Genomic DNA, 27,179 nt, shown 5'->3' on the forward strand with positions numbered 1-27,179 from the left:
TTTTTTTTACCTCCAATGGCCCTTATACGCCGTAGTAGGACTGCACTTCAAATTTGTAATGATAGCTCTTTTAAGTTTGAATATATATTGTATGTTGCTTTGAACTAAAGCTAATGAGCACAACATAATTTGGTGTAATCATAACTTTTAAATACTGTTACTTGGCACTATACATACAGATATCATATAACATTATAATAAGCCTGAGCTGAACTAGTTGAAATACATCTTTGGAACCTTTTTTGTACAAGAATAAAATGTTAATAACATGCAGGTATGCAGGTGCATGAGAGTTTGTTAAGGTGAGTCAGACAGACAAAATGTGTTAGGCACACAGTAGTAACAATACAGGACTCCTGTGAATGTTGAGCAATAAAGTTAGCTTAAATGTAAATTCAGACAAAGCCACAAGCGTTTCCTGTCACTTTAAAAAATTACCAAGAATAAAGGTCTCAAGGTCTTTTGTGGTTGCACAACAAGCTTAATCTACTTGGTGAGTGATCAATCTGCAAGGCACAAAGTGATTTTTAGGTTGTTACAGCAAAAACAGCAGGAGCGTAAAGGGTAGGGGTGAGTGACAGATGCCACACTCGAGTCTTCACTGTCTCGGAGGTGTTGGTTAGGCACCGGGCAGGCAGGGCATTGCGTGCTTATCGTGTCGTGTTGTGATTGGCTGTTGGAGAGGGCTCTACCTGCTTACACCTTTCTTCCTGGTTGCCCTCAGCGGACAGTGAGGCCGCAGTACTGGACCTGCCAGCTAGCTCCTCGCTCACCCAGTTATGAAGGGTCTGGGGCACAGTGGCAAGGCAGAACGGGCATTACAGCATGACACAGGTCCTCCACCATCACATACGGATGCAACACTGAACCGATCTTTCATGACAACCTAGCCTAGCACAAAGCTAATGAAGCCATGAGAGGCAATACAAGAAAACTGATCCAAATTGCTTTCTTGTTTTTATAAGTTAAGAGCAGTTGGAAAAAGGTTTTGAAGAATAATCTTCTTTCAAATGTTTTTGTTATCTGTGAAACAAGTGCTTTAAGTTTTGCCAGAAAAAGAAAAAAAAGGATTTGTTGTTATAATACTTATTTATTTAATTTAAAAATAGGACTAAAATCCTTCCTGTTTTCTTTCAGGTGAGAATTTACATAACTTGCAAACACACATTAACAATAAGTAACAATGTACCTTGTGTCTAAAGTGCATGGAGAAATTAAAACTCACCAAGAAGAAAGCCTGAATGCAACGGGTAGTGGTGCACTTCAGCCTCTTGTGGACAAAATTAATATTACAGCAACAAACAACGAACATGAGCCTGACAACAACAAAAAAACACTTGCCAAAACCTTTTCCGACCCGGTTTCCCAGATACAAAATGATCGCAAAAATTATCTTTGCAAAATTGTTTTCACCTTGCAAAACTCATTTCCACCACCATTTTCATATTTGAAAAACTATTTTAAGGAAAATAATTTCACAGATGAAAAAAAACGAAAGTAACTAAAGTTATACAACTTTTTTCTGCACCTGCTCTTAACTAATAAACACGGGAGCGAAAACTATTTAGATCACAGAAAATGGATCACCAGAAGACAAAAAGTTACTTGCCTCTCATGGCTTCGGTACCAACAATACAGTGTAGATCAAACCTCTCAGATGATGTGACTGTATGTGTACTCATGAAAACCAACTAAAGTGAGGATTGCTGACACAACTATTCCCTCCTTCATCCTACATTCACAGTGCCTGGAGGTCAGGCCCTGATTCCAAACTAGGTGAGGACTTCATTTGGAAGAACAGCAGTGGAAAGACAAACAGAAGGGGACACGGAGGGAGAAGATATGGCGCGCATCAGACAACGGGACGATAATGGGCCAAAGACCATCCAACGGAGGCTGCCTATCATCTAAGTGAACAACTGTTGCTAAACAAATACTAAAGGCTGAGGAATTCAAAAGAATGCAGAGGTCTACAAGATGCCACTGGCTGTCCAGTGTATCCTCTGATTATTTGTCGAGGGAAAAACGTATCCTTCTGGGTGATGGATCAAATAAATCAATTAACAATGTGCGTCTCATTTCACACTAAACAAGTCTCCAAGCAATTAGTTTAGCATTAAGCTTCATTATAATAGTTTAGTATGTAGATTATATCCATACTACGTGGTGTCAAGGCATAAAATACAACAACTTATAAAAGAGTCTAAAGTGTCCTCTTTTCATTCATTGTGGGCCTTAAATGTCCTCGGTTTAGAACTGTGATGATGAAGAATAAAAAAAATAAAGTTAAAAACATGAACATATGCTTAAAATAACAACAATATATGAATTAAAGAAAAAGGAATAAAGAAAGAGCCAAGCATTATTCTGGAGGAAAAGGTTTTTTTTCTGAGCAAAGCGATTTCTATCGTCAGTGCTGAACAACAGGACAAACCAATCATGGCCTACCTTCCTGACATCAGAACTTTTGGGTTCAGTGGTCCAGGTGATGATGCGAGATACGGCCAGGCGCGTCTCGCTGGAGTTCACAAAGTCCGTCGGGTCCATCTGCCGAGCCAGAGACTCGATGTACTTCAGGATGGCCACCTTAACCTAGAGAGACGACAAACAGTCAAACAGCTGCATCACATTAACCAATCAAAGAAACGTCTTGTCTATGAATGAGATCAGTCTAATTTGACTTTACCTTCAGATTAGGTGTCTGAGTCTGATCCACGATAAACCTCATCAGAATGTTGAACTGTTGGTCAAATGGGAAGGACTCCCTGAGGAACAGATGGGGGGGAGGAGTTAAATTTGTCCACACTATCAGACTGTGTATCCTATGTTGGAACATTAATGAACAAGCTTGACTGTTCAATGATACGGTTGACCTCTAACTGAGTGGTTGAGGAAGTGCCCCCCCCGTGACCTGGACAGCGTTTCAGACCTTGTGACATCCAGAGCCTTCTGGACTTTGGCCTGGACTGAGCCCAGCAGATCTGCCCCCATCTTCTTCAGCAGCTGAGTGAGCAGGACAAAAAGCCAGTCCTGCAGGTCTTCCCTGTGTACTGTGATGAAGTCCACAAGAGTCTCCAGGAACATGCTGAACACCTGAGGACAGTTTTGAACATATATTACACAACACTGCTCGATTTGACTAAAGTTAAATGAACCTGCTCGTGTTCAGACAGATTTATGTTGATTCCTGTAGTAATAGGGATACAAATACACACTTACTCTCTGTTGTTAGATCCACAGCAAGACAGGCCATGCAACATGAGACACTTCATTAGTTTCAAGTAAGTCACAGCTCCATCAAGTATTGCTGTATTTGGAATACCATGCCTTACACTAAAGTCAGAATTAGTTTGTGCTTCAGTGCTTCAAGTCACCAAGTCATCTTATTTACCTTGCTATGTGGATCTGCAAACATCCTTGTGAAGATCTCACAAAGTCTCTTCAGCTCCACTCGGCTGCAGGGAACAAAGACACCAGGAGGTGAGTAAAGTAGGGCAGGTTCGCCAAAATGCTTCACAAGCTTCTTGCTGATGAAAGGGTAAAAACACAGACATCATTCAGCTGAGTCTACAGAGCTTAGGCAGGTGCTACCATTTACTATTGACTGTCCATCAAAGCTGGGATGATCATAAAACCCTCATGTCAGCCCTTCCTGAGCGTATCAGTGCTCTCACTTAGACTCTACCAAGTTTGATTTGATCCCTCGAGCATTTTTTCAAAGATGGTGGCTCTGTACCAATACCCACATTGAATGTATTCAGCACTTTGTTTCATGGTAGTAAGCGTTGGAAACATACCAACACAGTTCATGTGATGCACACTATTCAAATAGGTAAGTGTATCCCACGATTCACCACGGTCTTCTGTGGCGTAATGAGCCTATAAACTGGTTTTAGGACTGACAACAGCAGAGAGATGACATATTGGATTCAGATTGAATATAGAACCTCCACACTGTTCTTCTTTTTTGATTCGACTTCTTTTAGCCCCAACAGTCTTCAATTCTTATTTGAATACTGCATGCTTGACTCTACTTTTCAACAAATCATCTGAGCTGGACTGAGCCATGTACAGTATTTGTGTCTTTATCTTAACAGGTTCTTGGGCACTGTAGCAATTACCAGAAATACCTCACGCAGGCAAGTGTGGGTGTTGGGATGGACCCATAGGGAGCAAATCATCTGGGCACACAGTATGTTCATGCCTCTGTCATGTGTGATGGAAGGAAGTGACGCCTTGCAGTCGAGAGACTCTTACCTATCGCCACCAATTTTCTCATACTGAGAATCAACCGTGTGTTCACCTCCTATAAAGAGTAACTGCACGCTGATTGATGAAAAATCCTGATTTTGTTGTCTGCATGGCTCTCTATAATAGCTAATTATAGCTAGTAGCTCTTACACATTAACATTTCCCTTTACTGTTAAGCAGATGACACACAGAGCCTTTGGTCACACTTGAGGCAGCTGGACACGGTACAAAGCTCACATTCTCACACCTCAGCCAAAATACATGAGCCCAATCCCACCTCAGTATTCTTTGGCTCTTGAGGAGATTCTGCAGGCCCAGCAAGCCCTCCTTCCTCTCGGACCAGTTGGAGCTGGCGCAGTGGTTCAGGACCTCCGCCACATCCTCCGTCTGCCGCAGGTAATGGGGGATGCCTCCGTTCCTTGAGCTGTATGAGCGCTCTGAGCAGGCACTGGACGCATCGCTGTTGGCGTCGTCGTCAGAGTACATGCCCGGGGACTCGTACCTCCGCCTCAACGGCTTCCTCTGTGGTAGAGAGGAGACCGTGAAGGAAACACACAGTATGGCTCCTAAAGGTTAACCATGCTCTGCAGAAAAGGTGCTGAGGCAAATAAAATCAGCCATGACATACAAATATTGGATACAAGGTCACCAGTTGCGTCATGCAGTTTTCTTTACATTTCATGTTTTGTTCTGTTTATGGGTAAATTTGATACATACACACTTTTTTTGTTTTAAACCTTGTGCCTCACTTAAAATTTCATCTGCTATACAATTTTATATTAATATTATTTTTCAGTTTCACTAAGTTAAATCTATTAACAAACATCAGCCCTGATAACTCAATATTTATTCATTTTCAGAATTTTAACTTTGACATAATGCCAATGTTGACTATATGGGGGACAGACACATTATTTTATGTATATTAAATGCTAGTGGGATTTTGGTATATGCCAATGATTAGCAACATTTAATTTGATGCATTTTTATTTTTTGTGGCGTCCCGAATAAAAAGAACAACTACCGATTGGTACTAAATGTCACCTTCTAAAACTGCTATAAAAATACGATATATTGAGATTATTTTTCCACTTTAACTGTGTTTAATCGTTATAACAACTTCAGTCCTGATCATAACTGCCAAATAGACATTCATTTTCAATTTTTGTTTATGTTATTGTTTACATAAGATTAAAAGCCTGATATAATAAAAGGCTTTATCTTATGCGTTAAGGGCCTTGCGATCAGAAATTGTGGCTTTATTGGGTTTCAATGGGGACACTTTTGTACTTAAGGGTCAGAGTCTCTCTATTTTGGCTACACAATTATTTATAGACATATTTCAAGAGCTGATGTTGAACTTCTAAAATATAAGAAACACAACTCACATTCTTGCCAAAAAATATGCCATGTGCATTAATATAGCCAAAAATGACTGAAAAATGAAAAAGCCCAAAATGTCCCTCATGATGCACAAGGGTCCAATCAGAAACATCAAAAGCCAGTAAAGCAGTGCCGTAATTAAGCCAACAATCTTGATTACAAATGCAATGCAGTCTGAGAAAATTCAAACAGTAGAGCGTATGAAATCTCATGGATCTTTAAAAAAAAGAAACAATGAGGTTCAAAACAATAATACCACAATGTAAAAGAAATGTGCAGGGTGCCATACTGTAGATGCACACTACTGGGATGCGTTGGACAGGTAAAATAATTCAATCACAAAATAAATAAAAAGGGGTTTGGGGTGGAGGAGTGTCATGAGCTGCATTATTGTTCTCTGATCTTGATTAGTGCGTGGATGTACGGACAGTGTGTAAAATGACCAACTACCTTATTCCTGGAGTCTCCTAATAGCTGAAATGGTAACAAACAACCAAGAGGGAAATATGAGAGAGGAAAGGTTTAAGGAGGAAATAAAGAACAAGTACAGTCCTTCTGAGAGGACAAAACATTTAGAGACATTTCAACTGATATTTCTAAATGATTGGAATATTCTCAATAAAGAGACTACTTTACAGCAATATGACTTATTACATACTCATAATGTGAATAAAATCACCTCCACTGATGTGGTCTCAGAGCGTTTCTGCAGTGTTTTTAAGCCACTCATAATACCAAATACAAAGAAATGTAATAACCTTGCCTACAACGTTTTACATGAAATGATTGACATTTATATATAAATGTGTCAGTTCTTCACAGCTTTACATAACAGTAGTTTCTAGAAATATATTGAATCATATTGAATCAAATAATGTAGCCAAGAAATTATTCATTCAAGTTTTTGCTCAGATCTTTAATAAGGTCTTTTCGAGGTCTGCAGGCCCGTCTCTGTTGGCAGGTATCGGGCCTTTTGTGATTCAGTCAAGGAATTATTTCAGTCAGGCGTAAGCGTCAGTGCAGCTAGTGATAACACAGCTGAGTACATTGCCGACACCCAGCTGCTACTCTGCGCACAGAGACACAGTGGGGACACTATTTGCTCACTGTTCTTGTTTTAGATGGTGAGTTTGGATAACTGCGAAACAGCTAACGAAACTACCAGCACACACACAGCTGACTACCTCTCAGCCGCTGCACTGTGGCTCCCTTTTATTGTTTTTTTCATGCGTGTTTGGCTAACTGCTAACAGCTAACCAAACTCACCGCTGAGTCCCCCTCTGCCTCTGCTCTTTGGATCACTTTTATTTAACGATTGTATGAAATGTAATGAACAACGACTTTGAGACCATTGCTTGTATTACGTTACATTGCTGCTTCTTTCTGAGTTTGAATGAATGTTTGCGACTCTTTACAGCAGCGGTGTATTAATTCAATCACACAATACAGCATTGGTCATTGCAGAAACACGTGGCGGAGATCTGCACTACTGAGTGCACCTTTATAGTTCTATATAAAATGTTTGCATTAACATTTGGCCTAGTGCTTGTTTTACCATTCCACAGCAGCTTACCAGAGCATCAGCAACTGCTGCCTCCACCTCTGTGCCAGTGTTTAGGACCCTCATGGCGTTGACTGACGCCGAGATCCTTGCTTGGTGAATTAAACCGTATCGATCTAGACAGGAAATGGGAAAAGAAAAAAAAGGCAAAGGAAGAAGGTGAGTGAGACTTGTCATAAAGTGAAGGTGGCCACTGTAACTTACCTGAATGGAAAAAAGCAACTGATGCTTTTCTTACTTTTGTAACCACACAGAGAGAGTTACTGTTCCCTTTGGACACATTTACATATAAAGCCATATACCGTAAATGAATGAGCTGAAAAGATCACCAGAGTGAAATCTCCAACCAGCGAAAGTAAAAACACAAAAAGAGGATGACCATGCCCTCAGGCAGGAAGAAACAGGCATACATTGCAGCGATGCCGTTTGGGAGGATGTAAAGCACCAACAATGCACCAAAGACGGGAAACCACAGTAATGAGCTAATACATTAAAAGAAAAAAAGAAAACAACAGAGGCACAATTCACAAAGTTCAAATGATGACATGTGGCAAATCAACAGGTAAAGCTAGGCTGTGTCAGCTCACTAAAGGCTGTGGATCACAATTCCACAGAAACCACAGCTAAAATGAAAAGGTGTGATGATTTAGCGACAAGCAGATGAAACCAACGGCTCCCTTTACATGCTGAACAAATACGACCTGTCCATTCTGACCTTTCCTCTTTGCTAAAATACTGAATGAAATGCTCAAAAAAAGACTCTGGAGGGAACATAAAGTAAAGGAACAATGGATGCTACCTGCTGTCACATCACTTAAAACAACCACAGATGCATGCTGGTTCGGTAGGCATTATTGCCTATGAAATATGGACTTTGGTGGGGGGGGGGGGGGGGGGCGATCTGAGCATGCAGGTCACCTGACTGGCTGTGGGGATCTGCTGTGGAGAGAGCACTGGTTGAGCGAGAGTGGCGTCGGGAGGCTGCAGGGAACAGGAGAAGTGGGCAACATCCGGACCACGGGGTTAGTGACACACACACACACACACACACACACACACTACAGGTTTAACACCAACCTCTAAGGTAAGACTCAGGGGACATTTTCACCCCTACAACCGGCCAGATTTTGTCATGTTCTTTTATTTAACTGTGAAAATGAATGTAGCAGACTCTGGCTTGACTTGAAATGAGTGTGGTTTCTACAGAAGCCCGGAGAGGCACCTGTTCTTAAATCATAAATAGAGGAGAGAAAATAAACTAGATCAGACTTAGAACTTTTCTTTTCTGATAAATTAAGTGGACTATTGCTTGATGGATTAGTAATAAACTGCTCATTTTACAATCAAGATCACCTGAGACTTTAGTGAGCTCTGCAGTGTGAAAAGGGTCCCATCTGGATGCATTACATTTGGATATATGGTATAGTATAGTATAGTATTGTATAGGAGGGGTGGGCCTGTAACCAAATTTCATTCCACACTTTGTCCCTCACGACAAATAAAAAGTCCATAAATAAAGAGGAGGCAAAACAGTATGTCACAGAACATAAAGAAGGAATCTCAATTCTATTTCAAGTCTGCAAAATGACCACCACCTCCATCTCTCAGACTGATGGTCGATAGAAACAACAGCAAGAGCAGTTAACCTATGCTATGCTAACAGCTCTGACTGTCCTTAAGCCCGACTCTAAAGCACTGACATGATGGCATACTTCTCCACTCCATAGATTCTTTGATGATACAGCAATGGCCGCACATCACTTCCCAGGATGCAACAGCACAAGACCTAGAGTAGCAGCTGCTGCTCTGGGCATTAGTTGCAGGGTCATCATCAGCTGTGAATACTGACTTGCTTGCTGTTTCTGTTGAGTCTACTTTTTCCTCTATGTCTTCCCCAATCGTTAATGACTGCACTTACACTTAAGGTCACAGAATTTGTATTGAGTTTCACACACATGAATCCAACTGAAAACAGCCCAAACTAAAGAAGGTACATTACAACAACAAAAAACAGGATTCAGAAGAGACACTGGACACAGAACAGGATTCTCCCCTAAGCCCAGAAAGACACTATGAGTGCAAGAGCAGAGAAAGACAGGCAGAGGCAAAGATTCTAGGAAGAACACCAACAACAGGAGGGAGGCTCGCGTTAGCATCCGGTAAAGACTCTCCGGTTGGGACACTCACTGGGAGAGGCAGTCCGGACAGCTGAGCTGTTAGCTCAGCGGTACTCACCCAGAGGAGTGAAGCCCCGAGCGGGGCTGGTGTCGCGGCTGCTCTCACGACTGGTGTCGCGACTGCAACCCTGACTCATGCTGGGACGGGGAATGCGGCTCCGGGCTAGCGTGCGGTAGGGAAGAGCAGCAGGAAGAAGAGCTTTACCACACAGGCTGGCTGTCAGGACAACAAGTTAGGTGGGAATGTCAGTGTGCATTCATGACGGAGAGTCAGAAATGAGGAACAGAAGAGGGGTAGAGGTTATGAAAGCCCTGGATGAAACAACAAACTGCTGTCTATTCTTAAAACTTAGCTTTTGGTGGTGCTAAAATTGCCTTGAACACATGAAATCAATTTGACATTTTGGCCTGAGGACAATGCAACAGCCCGGATCATCAATTGTTACAAGTGAAAATTCTTTCGGGTGCAAGAATGTGCTCGGTAAATTTCATGATTATCACATTTGAAAAAAAGAAACTGAACTGACATCGCCATACAGGGGGCCCTGAAACTCCTGACATGTATATAAAGAGACTGGACTGGAGAAGATGATGAAGAATTGAAAGTGAAGAGTCACAGTAAAACAGAGACAGAAGCAGTGGCAGGATGCTGGGTGAGTGAGTAGGTCAAACAGCATACTGCTAGTAAAGGTTAGATAGTCTGGACACAAGTTAGATATTAGGAAGGTAACACATCAACAGCAACAGTACCCTCCTCTTATTGAAAAGAAAAGAAAAAAGAAGGATCTGTAATTAATCAGACACAGTCAACATTTCCTCTTCTTGAAACTACTTTTCAAAAGATACAAAGAGCAGCCAGTGCATTAAAGGGAAAGTCACCACCTCAGTGTTGATGGTAGTAAATGTAGTAGAGTGGGGCAATAAATCCCTCAGTGCTGCTATATTGACCCAGGAAGCTGACTTCTGCTGCTCCCGGAGCCATGCCTGCAGTGCCTGCAGTGCCTACATGTACCAGAATGCATTGCGCACAAGCTTCTGACGCCCAGAGGATCTCCACCGGCTATATCCTCTTGCACTGCTAATGTAGCCGCAGACTCAGTCATTCTCTCAGCTGCATTCCTATTCAAATTGCTCTGAATAAATACGGCTGAATATCCGAATCATCCAAAACACTGTAGTTCTTCCTGGCCTCCAACTCAAACGTCAAATGACAGCGTTGGATGCAGGAACACATTTTGATGCTTAGCTCAACTTTTTAGGTCAATAAAACGCGCCCTGTGGAATTTATTTCTTCAATTGACTACATTTACCATCAACACTGTCTGGACTCCCGAATGTTCCCTTCAAAACAGACATCAACCCAACCCTGACAAATAACAAAGCCTGACTCTGCCTTCCACCATAGTTAACCCTCATGATAACAACTACAACACCCATAACCACCGCTCCCTCTCAACCAATCAGACGTCAGAACAGATCTGTGTGCGTACATTTATAACACGATGAAAAGAGAACTAGCAGAACAGACACTGTCTGATAGCAGCAGTGCTTTGTTTCGGACAGTCTGAGCAGTGACTGTTGTCTGACCTCTGCGGTGTTTCAAAGTGCAAAACAGAAACATTTCTTCTCATTGTCAGGAAGTTAAGATAGGAAGGTCCAAGTTTCACATCTTTTTGACATAATCCTGCATCAACGCATGTCCCTTATGTCCCTCATGTGTTCATGCGCTGTCTGGTGACGAGCACACCTGTGTGGTTTAGTGATGAGGAGCATTTCAATGGTGAGTGTTTAACTCCTGTGTGGATTTGACAATGATGAAGTAAAAGAAGGCTTTTCCTTCACCACACATTCTGAGCCAAACTCATGTAATGTCAAATCATTTCAAACTCAGGTTGGTTTCATCTTTGTACATCACTTGGGACATTGTAGTTTTTTGGTGTTTTTCTATCATTTTGGCTGTTAATAGATAAGGCATGAACACGGATGACAACATTTTTGGCAAAGATGTGACATTTCTTTTATTTTGAATTTTGAAAGTTCAAGCTCAGCTCCTGTAATAACTTTATAATAAACTGTGTAGCCAAAATACAGACACACAGTTCTCCCATTAAAACCACAATTACTGCAGGTTTAATCTAGAGCCCTGGCTTCACAACTCTAGTTTTTACTATTCTCACCAGTTTGAGCCATTTTCAGGCAAATAATAGCTGTTTTTATAGTTTCCTGCACAACAAATTAAAATGCATCAATATCAAATTGGTGCTAATCATAAAGATTCCGATAGCATTATTTATACAAAATTTGTGTTTTGCTTTTTTCCATAAAAAAACAGCAGTGGCATTATGTAAACAATAGAAATATATATATTTGGTCCTTATGATGAGCATTGATGTTGGATAGAAAATGTAATTCTGTGCATGACAAATAAAAATTATATATAATTGTATTGCAGTTTTTGACACGGATATGTTTGTCCTCTAAGGACATCAGAGCAACTTTTTTTTAGGATGCACAATAAAAGCAAGTCCCGGGAATTCACGCTCCCAGACTTACACCACATACACAGTCCTGCAGAACTACTAACGAAAGAAGGACTTGTGTGAGTAATCCTGGCCTTACCGAGACCCAGTCGGCTGGGGCTGGTCTCGCGGCTGCAGCCCTGGCTGCGAGGGATCCTGGTGCGCTTGTCAGCCGGCGTGGTGCAGGCCGACACCGTGGCTCGAGGGATCCGGCCGTAGCTGCCATGGCTGAGCAGCTTGCCTGGGGAGCTGGAGCGGCTGCCGGCTGAGAAACAAACAAAAAAACATGGACTGTGGTGAGACAGTATTCAGAGAGGCCGAGACACTGGTGGGGATGAGGGTGAGGGAGTGGTCCAACCTTTAGTAACATGCCTGGTGGAATCTCTAAACACAAGCTGTGTCAATAGACCCAATGCTGTGGGGACAGTGCAGCAACGTAACATTGTATAATGTCTTCTCCTACATGTATTCATCTCAGTGTGGAGGCAAACAGAACTTGACAGGAAATTAAAATCAAGTCTGAATGAACAAATTCAGACACACCTACAGGCTGAGAGGGGCTGGACCCACGTCCTAACTCACTGTGCTGTGTGCAGACAGTTACTGACTGGTCACCACGGGGAACATACAACACTTCAACGGTGACAACAAAGGCTACAAAGACAAGACAACACACATTTCTATTCCAAACAGGATATCAAACTGTGGGAAAGTAATGAGAAAAATATGTGAACGTGATGAGCGGAGCATGCTGCTACTGTACGTGGAGAAACAAAGGTAAAAGGCTAAAAGAATGGGGACGGCGTGCTAAGGGATGATGAGGCGTCTGGCTTGTGATTGGATGAAGCTGAGGCCTTACCATTGATGGGATTGGCTGATCTGGATCCTGGGTGATGGAAGCAATAGGCAGGACAGGGTGGAGAACGGTCAAAATGAGACAGAAGGGGTCATGTTTATTACATTTACCCAGCATGCACTCTGAACGGCTGTGAACGTGTGGTCTGTGTACTGATTCCTGACAGAGCTCAAGAACGCATAGATACCAACATACAAACTATGCATGCATGTAGGCTCACAAATACACAAGGTTTTGTGAGTGACTATGGCTTTGGGAGTGTTTATCGGGTTGCTGTAGCACATGGAAAACATCACACACACACACACACACACATACGAGAAACAGCAAAACGTCTGGTATGATCTCAAAGCCGATGCAGACAAAGATCATACCAGCACATGAGAGTGGTGGATTGGTATGCACACACATATACTGAATGTGTGAGACTTCTATTCAACTTCACCGTATGAGAGCTGTGTGTGAGGTGCATATACGTACGCTGGGACTGAGAGACAACTTTGGCTCGGCTGCGCCCCCTACTGTCCACCACTGAGGTACTGGCTCCGCCCACGCTGCCCGAGCTCTGTCTCCTGGTACGAACGCGACCTGGACAACAAGGAAGGGAGCAAAAAGAGAAGCAGTGGGAGTTTTATTCCGCTTGAATTACATGAATGTGTTTAACCCCGACCCTGGACAGAGACGCTGGAGAAGACAAAGTCTGGGGACACGGAATGAAGGAGACCTGGGTGAGTGGATGGAGCACCTCTGAAAACTCACAGGAGGGAAACAGACAAACCTGGGTCTACTAGTTTGCAAACATATCTCAGTGCTAGCTAAGACATGAGCCACGCAGAAAAGCACAACTTCAGTGATTTTGGAAGTTTGAAGTGTGTCTTATTGTCCTGAAACAAACCATAAGAAATATTGGCAGACTTCCTGACCCAGGTCTGGAGAAAGACGGACAAACATTGAATATTCTTTGCAGCTATGCTTGAAAAACCTGCAAACATGAGGAATTCTCTGACATACTTCTGATTATGAGTAGAAAAACATTTTGTATTGGACGTTTAGCGAGAAGCGGTGCTGCTAGCTGCAAGCTAAAAGGCTAGCTTTAGGCTTTAAGTTAGCAACATACAATTGAAAGAAACCCTTCCCCCAAATTGAGAGACTAGTTTCTATTGGAAGTACGTAACATCCAAATTTAGCATGTTATGGTAATGCTATATACTGTATAATATGCAGTGGGTCTGAAGCGAATAGTGACATTTAACAAGCAACTAAATTATAAAACCCAAAGAAAACTGAAGTATCTTTCAATTCTAGCCTCTGCATTCTGAATAATAGTGTCGGAAGGCGTTTTTAACAAAAATAAAGGCAATTTGGAGTGAGACATTTGATTTCCGTTTAACACACGTGGTGACCAAATATAATTTTGTAATAACTTCCTTCCCACTCTCACTAAAATTGACAACAAGCTGAATCGCACGGAAGCCCTGAGTGAGAAAACAGTGAAAAGCAAGTCATGTTTTTAGTTGGATTTCATTGGTCGTCAGGTGTTTTTTGTTGTCAGGCTCATTTTGGCCACAAGAGGCAGATATGCATCATTACCACATGTTCTAAATAGGACGAAAAGCAACACACTGGTGGTGGTTTAGATACATTTCTAGACGAAAGAAAGACATGACAGCAATGCAATGTTACATTGAACAATTTCACCCGCCAAAACCTTTTCACCTGTTTTCACAGTTTTTTCTCACCGGTTCTTACGGGTTGGTCATCTTATTCTGCCTGTGACCATTGTTTATGTTCATGATGATAATTTGGGGGGGAGTGGCTACAGAGGGAAGCCTAAAGGGATTATTATTATTCATTTTTTTTTTGTCATTTGCCTCTCGGGGCTTCCGTACTTTTGGCATGTGGGTAACTGATCTGTAGTACGAAACCTTACAGAATATCAAAAAACAGGTTATATGCTTCTAAATTTCCCTCCATGTGTACACAGCAGAACAGTCCAACCCTTTGATCAGATTTTGTAAATCCTGTGGATACTCCACAGAACAAGCGACAGTTAAAAGCTTGAGTAGGATGTCAAATTTGGCCACCATTCAGTTCATGTAACTTTGCACCGTCTGTTATAGTGGCACATCAATTTCTGTGAAGTAAGACACAAACCAAGAAAGAAAAAAAGAAAGCATTGGACTTGATAGCAGTGTAAGTAACAGAGTTGATGGATACAGTTGTTAGGGTTACAGTAAGAAGAGGAATCCATGCAGACAGTCCATGCACTTCCACATAACTGGCGACCACTGGGGGGGGAGAGAGGAAAAGAGGGCACAGATGATGTGAACGTTTAGCCCGCAACAGCTGACAAAAAGACACACTCATACGGCTTCACTTTCTAGTGTTCTGTGCAAGTTGCACACACACACACACACACACACACACACACACCTACACACAGAGACACAAGTCTTACCATCACTTTTACCAGGAGTGCCATCTTTTGGGCATTTAACAAAGGCAGTGCAGCAGCGAGTGGAGGAAGAGGGATAGAGGAAGACATTAGTAGCAATTGAAGCAGGAACAGGAGTGAGTGGGTGAACAAGGGGCCTCATCATCACCATCATCATCATCATCAGTAATCGGCATTATCGGGCTATGGGGACTTATTGAAGAAGAGCAAGAGAGGGAGGAAAATATGGCCAGAAGGATTACAGTACATGTACAGTATATGTAATGGTGGGGAATGGGGCTTAAACATTTCCCATCAGCTTAAAATGTTGGGAAAACTTCCTTAAAATGCATCTGGGGTTTTCATCACACACTCATTACATCGATTTGTCAAAAGTATCAACGTAGGATTTAAAGAGTTCCTGCTGATAGAACAGTCTAATGACAACCTCAGGAGTCATTAATAACCCCGGTCCGGCCCATAAAGCCAGTGAGCACAGGAGAACGTGTTTTAATACTTCATGATGATGGGAGGCTTTGACAATAACTGCTTGAGTGAGCCTCTGAAGTAGCTAAGCTCTGTTAACTGACTGTAGATAGTGGCTCATTGCTGAGTAACTCTCTACAGATGCAACACAGACTTTATTCTCAGGGTTTCTGTCTTTTTTTGAGTGTGTCTAAAAGTTAGAAAAGCCAGAGCTTATTTGATTATTTTTGCTTCCCGTTGCACGGACATCTTGTACCAAGCAAGCTGTATCCTCAAACTACTTGCATCGATTCTCTGAACAAACACGGTGTTTGCATTTACAATTCAGCGTGAGCAGTTTTTGCTGAATGACACAAAGAGTTCCTTCTTCATGAAAGTGCCGTACAGTGCTTTGTTTTTCTGCTTTCAGAAGGTGAGCAGGAGATGGCTGATTACCTAATGAGGCGTAGGACCCTGGGGGGAGGGCAGCCGCAGAGCCGAACGGCGAGGAGGCAGGAACGGTGGACAGACGGGACTTGGCGCTGGAGGCGGCGTTTACATCGATGTCACTGCGGGAACGCTGGAGAGAACCCGATGCGGTCGACATCCTGGTGCTCACCAGCTTACCTGCGACAGCACAGAAGTGAGAAGTATGCAGTCACTCCTGCATCACTGACATCTACTTCCTAACATTTCACCTCCAACCAAAGAGCAGGACAGAGTTTTTGTGCAAACTGTGACAACATTAAAGCTGTGAAGCCTGAAGACCAGACGCATCACTTCTGCACATGTACACTTGCATGGCTACATACAAATGCACGTATACAGTACATATATGTATATATCGTCCAAATATTACAACCTGTATTGCGTGTATATCTTAAGAATGCAATTTACTTAAAATACATTTTTATTCCATGAATAATCTGTTTGTCCCAGCCCTTTTATTGCTGTGACATGTGAATTTCCCAGCAAACTCTTCTCTTATGTCCTCCTAACCACTGAGCTATAGATTAGTGCTGTAGGGGACAGCGTGGACGCAAGGCCATGATCCAGGGAGCTTTACTCTGCTTTTCTCCTTACTAACTTCACAACACTATTGCTTCACTTTATACAGTATATATGTCACTCCTGAGGAAGACCCCACACCAAGGGATGGATAGTTAATAATAATAATAATAATAATAATAATAATAATAATACTTACTCCTTGTTATGCTCCCTCCAATGACATTCTTCACAGACAATGGACGGCTGAAAAATAGAAGACACTCTTTAGACTTTATGTACATCACATTCCAACACAATGAGCATCTGTCAACACTAAACAGTTATGGTGTCTAAGATTAGGAACAATTAATATAAAATGAATTATGCGAAATGTATTGGAAACCGTGGCTTCCTTTGATACAGAAGAAAATAGCTTACTCCCTCAGACACACACACATGCACATACACACATTCATTTGCTGGAGACTTACCATAACCATAACTGCTACCAGCCAACTCTTAACCCTTACCCTAACCTTAAACTAAGGGTAAATTAAGTCTTCACCCTAGAGACGGGTTATTGTCCTCCCTGAAAAAGGAGAGTCCCCATAATGTGACTCTGTAATCACATATATGTCCCCACAAGATAGGAAAAACACGCCCGCCCACACACACACATTGCTGGATTGAGTATGAGGTCATTAGTCAACACACTCCATAGGGAATCTATAAACTGGCTCAACAATGGCAATCGATCCATGAGTGTGTGTGTGGGTGCATGTGGCTGTGATGTCTGGTGATCTGCTCATAATTATTACCGAAACATTTACAATCATATTCCAGAAGACACAAGAGCAGGAACTGGAACGGGAAGATAACATGGGAGAGGGTGAGGACAGATGGAGGGCATCGCGGGCCTTACTTCAGACTCTCCTGGGAGGACGAGGACGAGCGGTCGGACTGGGGTAGAGACACGATGCTGTCAGAGCCCTTCAGGTGAGACTGCAGGGCCTTCTGATAGGTGGACTCCAGCGCCTGGAACAGGTGCTCCGCCTCGCGGCTGTAGTGACCATGGAAACCCCAATAGCACCTACAGGTGAGGGCGAGGAAAAGCACAAGATATATGAATATACTAAAACATAAAGTTCACCATAGGAATAAGAATAAGAGGGGCAATCAGTGTTCATTTTGTTAACAGAGACTATGACTAAACAACAGGGGTGGGAATACTACTTAGACAGTATCACGATAGGATATCATTGTGATTTTGCAATATTGCGATTGGCTGAGTATTGCGATATCAAACACTGCAATATTTTTGCACTAAGACGAGACGATGACGAGACGGCACCTTGTTCCTGGAGTTCCCCGCTCACCTGCAGGCCTTCAGTCCACTGGATGACGCCAAATGTTTTTTGGTCATCCGAGGACTCTCCCTGAGAAATGAGCGGGGAGCTCCGGGTGCAGGCAAACATCGTTCAGACACACACACCACCCACACTGCAACAATACAAAGCTAGTTGAAAATCGGCAAAGTGTCCCCTTAAACACTAAATGTGACTATATCAGCATGCAAAGCTGTTGAGGAAAAAAGAAAAGGATCAAATGTAGTTTAAAAACTTTACCAACGTCTCTCTTGATTTATGTTGACAAATAAACAGGAGACAAACTATTATGGACAGTTTTCTTTTCAATGCTGCACTTTTTGTTTTCGCCATATCAGGACTACATGAGCACATTCAGGAGGACTCAGAATGACTTTGTTCAAGTTAACAGGCTCATTGACTAAAACTAAACTAAACTAATCGTGGTCTTCCTCGACTAAGATGAGATTAAAGTGCCCAGACATTTAGTCAAATAAAACTTTACTAAAAAAGAAGATGTGGTTGAATAAATATGATAAAAACTAACAAGGACACTTGACACAGGACTAAGACGAAATGAAAACATAGCTGACAAAATGAAGACTCCGTGAAATGACACTTACTTTCTTGCAATGGATCTGGCCTCAGAGTCGGCATCGTGTATGCCTTTCTTGATGGTCTCAGTCAGAACAGCCACATGTCTGGGGTAGTAAGGGAACATGGTGAGGAGGACACGAGCAGTTAACCCAAGAGACCCAAGACCCCGTTAAGATAAAAGCAGGAAGTAAAGTCAGACAACTCCTGCAACCACAAATGCTAAACCAATAACAACCCTGGAGTTTTTCTCTGTTCTGTCTCTTCCACTCGTATTCCTCCGGTGGTCCACAGGCTGTGTGGCCACCCGCAGGGGTTTTCACACGCTTTTTAAAGTCTCTGCCGCGGTTGTCGTGGTTACAGTGATGGAAAGCCACCTTATCGCTGGGGGTCTTGATGATGACGGCTCTCTCAGGACTCATCAATTTAATGGGCCTCATCAGTGAGGCATCCAACCGACACTTAGCCAACTCAAATGTTAGCCGTCTCAAATGCCATCATGTGAGAGGAGGAGGAGGAAGAAGCATTTACCTCCACCAAACACAAACACACACACACACACACACACACACACACACACACACACGATACACCACGTCATCTATTTGACACACACATCACGCACACTTGCAATGTGCTCTAGTTGTAGTATAGCTTGAAAGCTGTTTCGGAGGAAACAGTAGATATGTTTCTGCTCAAGAGATACAGCTTACCTTTCCAGTGTATTAGTGGGCCACTCTAGTAGCATGAGGTCTAAGAACTCAAAACAGCGTCTGGAAAGGGGACCAAACACACCATGACCGGATATTTAACAAAGGAGAGAAACACAATATGGCATGTCACAAGCAATATAAAAGAAAACCATAACATGCATAACAACAAAGAATAAATCAATTGCAGAATGGGGGAAGAGGGGTAATAACTGTTTAAAAGAACTCATCATTTACAAGAAAAAGATAAAATTAAAAGAGTGGGGGTTTTGGTTCCTTGACCCCAAAACCCCCACTCTTTTACAAGTTTTTTTATTCCAAGTTTGTGAGTATTTTCTCAAAAATTTACAAATTAAATCTTGGAAATTCTGATTTTTTTAATTCCAGAATATTACCTATAATATTATATAGAACCTACCCGGCTCTATATTTGTTTTACCTACAATGGCCCGAATACACAGTCGAAGTAGATGAAATCCAACTCAATCTTAAAAATCATCAAAGAAAAAGTAGAAGGAGAAAAGTATTGAGGTCCTCTTACCGTCTGACTGCTACAGATTTGCAGATGCAGTTGCTGGTGATGATGGGGATAAGACGTGGGTAGTGTGTGCGCTGGAAGAGAAAACCCAAATTTGAAGTTTCACTCGTGTGCTCTCGTGGTTTATATGACAGCGCTGTAAATATATCGCCGTGGAGGAATCAAAATTTTTGATTAACCACATGGACTCTCCTTACCCTGAGGATGAGGCGGATGGTGGCCACTCCGGACGTGGCCATGACTTTGGCACTGTTGGGCACAAGGTTCAGCAGGGTGGGCATGATGCTCTCCGCTCCGTGGTCAAACTTGTTTCCCAGTATTGATGACAAATGTCTGACAAGAGGGAGAGGGAAGGACGTGGTGTTAAAGAACAAGTGTACACCCCTTCTGATCCATTCATGGTGATGCGTTGTTGTTGTTCTCACAAACAGGACCGTGGCAGCGGTGTTAAAGGTGCAGCTCCTCCAACAAGTATGCTGTATAGTCTAAAAGGTAATTGAACTCTCTGCATTTTAACTAAGGGGTAAGATGTTAGGAGTGAGACGATTACTTGGGGAAAACATCAAAGAGAGGTAAAAAGCGTATGTAAGATTATAAAGGCAGCTGTATCTTCTTGGAAAGAACACAAGAGAGACCGACAGTCAAAAGTGACTCCCAGAAACCCCTAAATGTATCTAGGTTGAAATGGTGTAAAAACTGTAGAAAAGTTCAATATGTGCTCTGCCTCAGCTGGGGGAAGTTAGTACCGGATTGAAAGGCGAACTGGTGACATTACCAGCGATGTAGGATCCACGTAGCTGCCATCTATTCATCAACCTGCTGCTCTTTGCGTGCGTGTCTGCTCTGTTCCACCTCATCGGGGTTGTATTAAAATGTGGATGACGGATGTTGTTGGGTGGAGAGCACGCTGCTCGTTTCATACCCGAGCAGGGCTCATGTTCATTAGCTTAAGTATGTGGAAAGAAAACATTTGACCATTTTCCTGGAGTAGCCCAATCAGTTACAAAGTTAATATCACTACTGCCAATCAAAGCTATTAGGAGTGCGCTGGCAAGGCAACTGATGCTGATCCCTTAATGTCAGCGGAATGACTGCAGCTGTTTGCTATGCTCTCTTTAAAGCCACTTTAACAAATACAATTATTTTACCTGGCAGAACACAGGAGTTATTGTGAGGGTAAGAAACCATGGAAAATATTGAGTACCACAATATTATGTTTTGTGATACTGTATCAATTCTAAGAAACACTGTATCGATGTTTAATTAATAGTTTACATAATATTTGTTTCATTTGCATTTTCTCAGTGGATGAGCCCTCTCAAAGTGATGCCATGATGTTGGATGTTACAGGGACTGTGATTGATGCAAACTGCAGATCTTTTGCATATGGTGGTGTGTTCTTTATACTATGACAGAAAAAATATATCGCCTTGCTTAGAGCATCGCAATATATTGAATCACAAACCCTGTTTCTTGATGCAATACGTATCGCCAGATTCTTTCATATTCACACCCAGAGTTATAGTGTGACTTCAGATTCACCAAACACAAACAAACCAGAACAGCAACTCCTGTCTTCTGCAAATTGAACTCATGATTTTGTCAAAGGAGTCTCGTGGCTTTGAATAGAGCATAAATAACGGCTTCAGTTCCCCGAAAGAAAGGGCTGTCTGACGGCAAAGTAAAGCAGTGAAAATATTCTTAATGTAGCGTACACTTAAACTATTATTACTTTAAAAGGTGTTTAAAATAGGTTTAGCTGCTGTCCCCGTCCACAGCAGTACATTGCTCCTAACTCTATCTACTGTAGCTACTACACTGACTATGGAGAAGTAGCTCAAACTACCTCACTTCAAAACACCCAAACTATCCCTTTAAGACTGATGTCTGAAAACTCTGTGCACATGGGGAAACATGCTCTGTTATGATAGTGCTGGTTGTCATTTCTTAGTTAGTTCTGCCAGAGTTCAAACTGAGGTTACCAGATTAAAGCTGCTGCAAAGTGGTACTTAACTCTGGTGTCCCACAAACAGTTATAAACCTGGGCGGGACAGTGCATCCTCCTCGACTTTGGATCTTACCCCAGAGTGATGCAGGCCTCGCGGACCACCTGTGAGCGCAGGTCTTTAGCTGACAGCTTGAGGGGAGCCTCCAGGAGACGCAGCTGCTGAGGGAAACCCTCGTACTCAGTCGCCCCGGCCAGCAGGAGAGAACGCACCTTCTTCAGCTGGAGAGCAACAAGAGCAAACAGAAGAGACAACGTATATCAGTATTTCATCAGTGGATTCATGCTCTTCCCTCTGTGTTAGTGTGTGTTAGTGTGTGTGTGTGTGTGTGCGTGTGTCTTACCGCGACCACTCGGTGCTCCCAGTCGTGTTTGTCATCAGACAGCACTTCTCTGATCTTGGTCAGCTGGTCCTCTAGCTCTCTGTTGGAGTAGATCTGGACACAGAGAGACGCTATCATTAGCTTTACATGCTGATATTTTACTATAAGCGTGAAGTCTGTTGATCACTTTAACTCGATGCCACCTGTGTGTGAGTACGTTTGGAAGTGGACGTTTTGTGAAATGTAAATAGCAGCCTAAATTTGAGCTAAACTGTTGCCGTGCAACTCTAACTGTCACAGCTTGGTTTGAAGTCCTGTTGTTGAAAATCTAAATATGAGATATTACGTAGCGTAGTTGTATTAGGGGACCCAAAAAAGCCAAGAAATACAAAATAAAGAAATCCTATGGTTCAATGTGGAGTGAGATGCAGCACTTTAAAAGAAATAGGAAGCAACTACTGAATTGATGGACTTGTCAGGTAAGAATAAATGTGCTGGTGTTTAAATCCATCTTAATACCTCCCACTGTCTCTGTGTCATCTTCCATATGGTGCTAACAAAAGCAAACAATACGGAGCTCTGCATACCTGGACTGAGGGCACGTCTTCAAAGGTTTTAATAAAATCCTCTTCATCAACAGCCCCGGCAGCTGCTTCTTTACCTTTGAAAAACAAACAAAGGTATTGTACCAGAGTTTCAACAACACAATCACTGATAGAATGATGTAAGCAGCAGGGACGTGTTCACCAATACCTCTTACTAGACATTAGTGAAAGTCACAGTTGTAGTATTGTTACGATCACTATGATTAATGTTGAAAGGGCTGCACAGTAAATGTATTATAGCTTTATTATTGGACTGAACCCTCCCTCACCTGTGGCCTTGGCCGTGGTGGCTGAGCTGGGTCTTCTAACAGAGCTCACTACAGGCCTCCTGCCACTAGGGGGAGCTTTGGATGATGAGGAGGAGGACCGGCCTCCATCCACAGAGTCTTCATCCTCAAAGTTCTTATCTGTAACGACAGGGGCAGAAAAAGAGAAAATGTATGATGTAGCTATTTAAATTGTGAAAAATGCACCTCGGGATAATTGGTGGCTCGATGACTGATCGATAAATCACTATTCCTTCATCATCATCATCACTCCTCTGCTTCCTGGTTAGTGTCCGTGGTGAAATGCATCATCATTCTCTTGTCGGTAAACCCAGAGTCATCTCTGCGCTGCATGACCTCTGTCAGGTTGTGTGTTTGTATTCCGCCTTCATCCATCCATCTGACTTTAATCTGGTTTGGCAGCTACGCATACACAGCCCCCCCCCCCCCACACACACACACACAGTCACCTGCCTAACGTGACCATTCACAGGAAGGATTAGCCCCGGGGCAGATGTGATGGTGCTCATTGATTTAAAAACTATTCCTCAACCTGTTTTTCAGAAAGCATGTGTTCCTATGGATGAGCCCACTATAAACGGTTAGGGATGAAGCCGACCCCTTTAGCGGCACATTAACATTGCTTTCATCCGTCACAGGAACTGATCACACAACAGCGATCAGGCTCATACACAAGAACCAGCTCCTTAAATGTCCCCTGCTCCGAAGAGCACCGTGACCATGACACAGCGTTTATCACAGACACCACATTAACAAAGTGGAAGACAAAAGACAAAGAGGCAACAGGTCGAGAGAGGAAAGGGTAGGGACGGCAAAGAGACGTATACATCCAGAGAATTCAGAGCAGACCCGAGAGAGAGGAGGGGGAGAAAAAGGAGATTAAAAGGCATCATTCTTACGAGCGCAGATTTTCTGGCACATCAGCTTCCGCAGCATGTCTCTGCTGCACCGGCGAACGCACTCTCTTTTTCACCAGGCATCTGTCGACAGGATGCGTGTGTGTGTGTGTGTGTGTATGTGTGTGCCTCTGTAGCACGCTGCATGCTGACAAAGTGCCAGACTAACCACCCCTTAAGCCCTCTTCTCTGGGTTCAGTTATCACTGTGTGTGTGTGTGTGTGTGTGTGTGTGTTGGACTGTAGGGACATGTCATGGTGAAAAGAGGGAGGGGTGTATTGTTGTGAGATCACTTTTTTTCTTGTGGTCACTCTCATACAGCCCCATCAATAACAGAATATCAATAGAGCATCTCAGAGTGAGGTCATTACTGCAGAAGGGACAAGGGGATGTAGCAACAATAAGCTTTAAGACATCACACCTATCCAATGCAATCCAAATGTATTCATAACGCACATTTAAAAAAGAAGAACAACTCTCACAGCGAGTTAAAAGCCAGAGAATAAAGAGAGGATTTAAAGACAGGCAGTGTAGGGGTCAGCCCAGCATGCAGAGACAACTCATTCACAGACGCCTGTATGTTTTTCACCAGGTTGTCCACTTTAGGACAAAGTAGCTTTTTGTAGTCCATCTTTAGAACATTGTAGTTTCCTCAATAACAGTCTCATGACGTCTCCTTCACATCTCTCCTTGACCTCATGACAGAGGACGTCACCCGCAGCCCGGGTGTTTATTCACAGCAGCCATTTTGACTCGTCACAGTAGGAATAACACAGGTGTTAGTAACAACATTATGATGGTTGTGTTCTATGGGGAGCTGCAGGGATGACTTGTAAAACCCACAAATGAGCTAGAGTATACATGCGCTCGTGGTTGTGTATTTACTTTATTGCCTAATATCAGCTTTTTACTTCTAGCCATTGCACTTACGCTTCAAAAATCTGAGAAGTGGCATTCATTTGTGAATATTATCTTGCTGAACAAAATGTGGAAGTATCATAAATGTTGGTTTGCCACAGAGTTTATTTTCTGTAATAAACCAAAATGAAAAAATGTCATTGACTTTTTGTCAGGGGAACCAGGGAGATGCATCCATTTACAGGCTGGTAAATAAAACCACGTCATCCCACTGCAGCACTCTAAGTGTCCCAGTAAGCCATGAAAGTCAATGCACACGTATATATAGAAATAAATATATATCTATATAAACGTGTATATATATATATATATATATACACACACACACGTATACACACATATATACATATATATACATACATACACATATATAATATATATATATATATAAAGTATATATACAGTATACACACAACATGCGATGAGCAACTGAAATCCCCACCCCCACCCCCACACACACACACACACACACACACACGCACACTGCTTTGCCCCTGTGCTGGTACTGCTGTCTGTTTCAGATCTACTCTCCATCTGCTGCAGTAACACACTGACTCTGGATACAAACTCACTTCAAAACACACAAACTATCCTTCAAGATCAAACTAAATCATTTTAATAATAATCAGAAATATAATCTCATAGTGATTCATTATTTTGGGAAAAAGGTTTCCAGCACAAGGATATGTAAGAGTTATTTAACCATTCAAAACAACACACAGACATCCAGCAGACGGTCAGGTGGATTTCAGGCATGGAGGATGCTCTACCTTCTCTGTGCACTAGGAGTCAGGATGCACTGCGGACACACTGAAGTCTGAAGGTTGCTGAAGCTATGTTGGCATCAGCGGAGTCACCAGTAAAGCACACATTTATATAATAGGGAGGGAAGAAAAGCCCAGAGGCATGAGGGATTAAGAGAAAGTTCAGACGCTTGACAACGTTCTTTACTGCCTGACGGCATGGGTGAGACAGAAGGGGGGGGTCTCTCTTCCGCTGACCCTGTTGACCCCCGGGGCCTGTAGCCTGGGGGGGTTACATAAGAGACAGCTGACTGGTGATCAGGGTTATGTCATAACAAATGGGCGGGGCTGCTGATGGGCGGGGTTGAATTGTTAGTATGGTACGGTTAGTACTTGCTCTTCACTCAGAACATCTTACCGATCCGTCAGCTGATGACTCATTAAACCTCTATTCTTTGGTTCCAAGCACTTTGGGGTGTTTCTTTTGCTCTGTCACATTTCTCTGTATGTGGTCTGGATTTCCACTGCAATACAAAAGTCCTGCCCCTCTATGGAAACAGCACAATCATTACTAGAAGTGAGAGAGAACTAAAAGATGCCTTTAGTGCAGTACAACACAGTTACCATGCCATAAATCATAAAAAAGGAAATACGCAAGTTGAATTTCTTGGATAAGTTATTTTACAAAGATTTGAAAACAATAGAATCCATATCTCCAAACAAGTGTTACCAATATTGGGAAAAAAGGAGGTTCTACGTGATTTAAAGAGAAAGATTTGACAAAAAGAGTGTTTTTACAGCTTCTTGCGTTGGTTAACAGTGTCGTTTTGGAGATTGTTTAAAGAAAAGATGCTTGTCCTGCTGGTGCGTTTTGGGATTCAGAGGGTTCACTTGTAGTCCTGAACACCCAACAAGGACATCAGACGGCCGTCCGTCTGCATCACAAAACGCTGACTGATCCTCTGAAGTTGAAGTCCGACGAGTTCTGACAAGCACTGCTCTGAAGCCTGAAAGGCCCCGCTCACTAAAATGCAAACCATCAGTCACAAGGAAATGCTGAGTCTCAGCAGAGCACCCGTACTAGTGAGCTTTGCAGATTAGGAGGAGAGATCGTCACAAACAGGTGCAAAAGGAATCAACACTGTGTCGAGTGTCCACAGATATGGATCCATCCATTTTAAAAAAAAAACTGCACGTAAGCAAACTCAAAAGAATAGCACATAGCTCTGCCAACTGTGCATATGGAGTCCTACGTTCAGAAGCAACACAGATGAAACTACGGTTACAAGTGATGCTTTCTTTTATTATTACTGATTAATGCAAAATAAAAATTCTAAATGATTTATTTTGTCTTTTAGTCTAAAATATGTGCAAACATAGGGAAATATAATCATAGTATAGCCTCAGCGAATGGCTTCAAATAGCTTGTTTTCCAAAGCCCATTTTATTAACAATGACCAATGCAACGTTTCAGATCTACTGTAGCCCGTCCAGAGGACAAGGAGCTGGTTGTCCCACTCACACTTCACAATCAGCTGAAGCAATGAGGTCATGTCTGGA

At 42.5% G+C, this 27,179-nt stretch overlaps 1 protein-coding gene across 4 annotated transcripts in view; it reads right to left on the reverse strand.

The window, feature by feature from the left end:
- Nucleotides 1–27,179, reverse strand: part of clasp1a (cytoplasmic linker associated protein 1a) — an 82,959-nt gene that overhangs the window by 18,715 nt on the left and 37,065 nt on the right. For 2 of the 4 annotated variants that reach the window (XM_079169967.1, XM_079169966.1), the window contains exons 9-28: nt 23,045–23,182; nt 22,758–22,831; nt 22,192–22,284; nt 21,924–22,069; nt 20,040–20,175; nt 19,846–19,916; nt 19,308–19,367; nt 18,624–18,701; nt 17,559–17,726; nt 16,854–16,900; nt 16,103–16,273; nt 13,228–13,335; nt 11,992–12,156; nt 9,431–9,589; nt 7,208–7,311; nt 4,529–4,773; nt 3,392–3,455; nt 2,930–3,093; nt 2,687–2,765; nt 2,449–2,592 (exon numbers count right to left, since the gene is read on the reverse strand). In XM_079169967.1, the coding sequence (XP_079026093.1) occupies nt 2,449–2,592; nt 2,687–2,765; nt 2,930–3,093; nt 3,392–3,455; nt 4,529–4,773; nt 7,208–7,311; nt 9,431–9,589; nt 11,992–12,156; nt 13,228–13,335; nt 16,103–16,273; nt 16,854–16,900; nt 17,559–17,726; nt 18,624–18,701; nt 19,308–19,367; nt 19,846–19,916; nt 20,040–20,175; nt 21,924–22,069; nt 22,192–22,284; nt 22,758–22,831; nt 23,045–23,182 (2,414 nt within the window). The remainder of the gene's footprint in view (nt 1–2,448; nt 2,593–2,686; nt 2,766–2,929; nt 3,094–3,391; nt 3,456–4,528; nt 4,774–7,207; nt 7,312–9,430; nt 9,590–11,991; nt 12,157–13,227; nt 13,336–16,102; nt 16,274–16,853; nt 16,901–17,558; nt 17,727–18,623; nt 18,702–19,307; nt 19,368–19,845; nt 19,917–20,039; nt 20,176–21,923; nt 22,070–22,191; nt 22,285–22,757; nt 22,832–23,044; nt 23,183–27,179) is intronic. The other 2 variants (XM_079169969.1, XM_079169968.1) reach the window with 1 other exon arrangement.

Source organism: Pholis gunnellus (assembly GCF_910591455.1).
Source record: "Pholis gunnellus genome assembly, chromosome: 12".
Taxonomy (NCBI): Eukaryota; Metazoa; Chordata; class Actinopteri; order Perciformes; family Pholidae; genus Pholis; species Pholis gunnellus.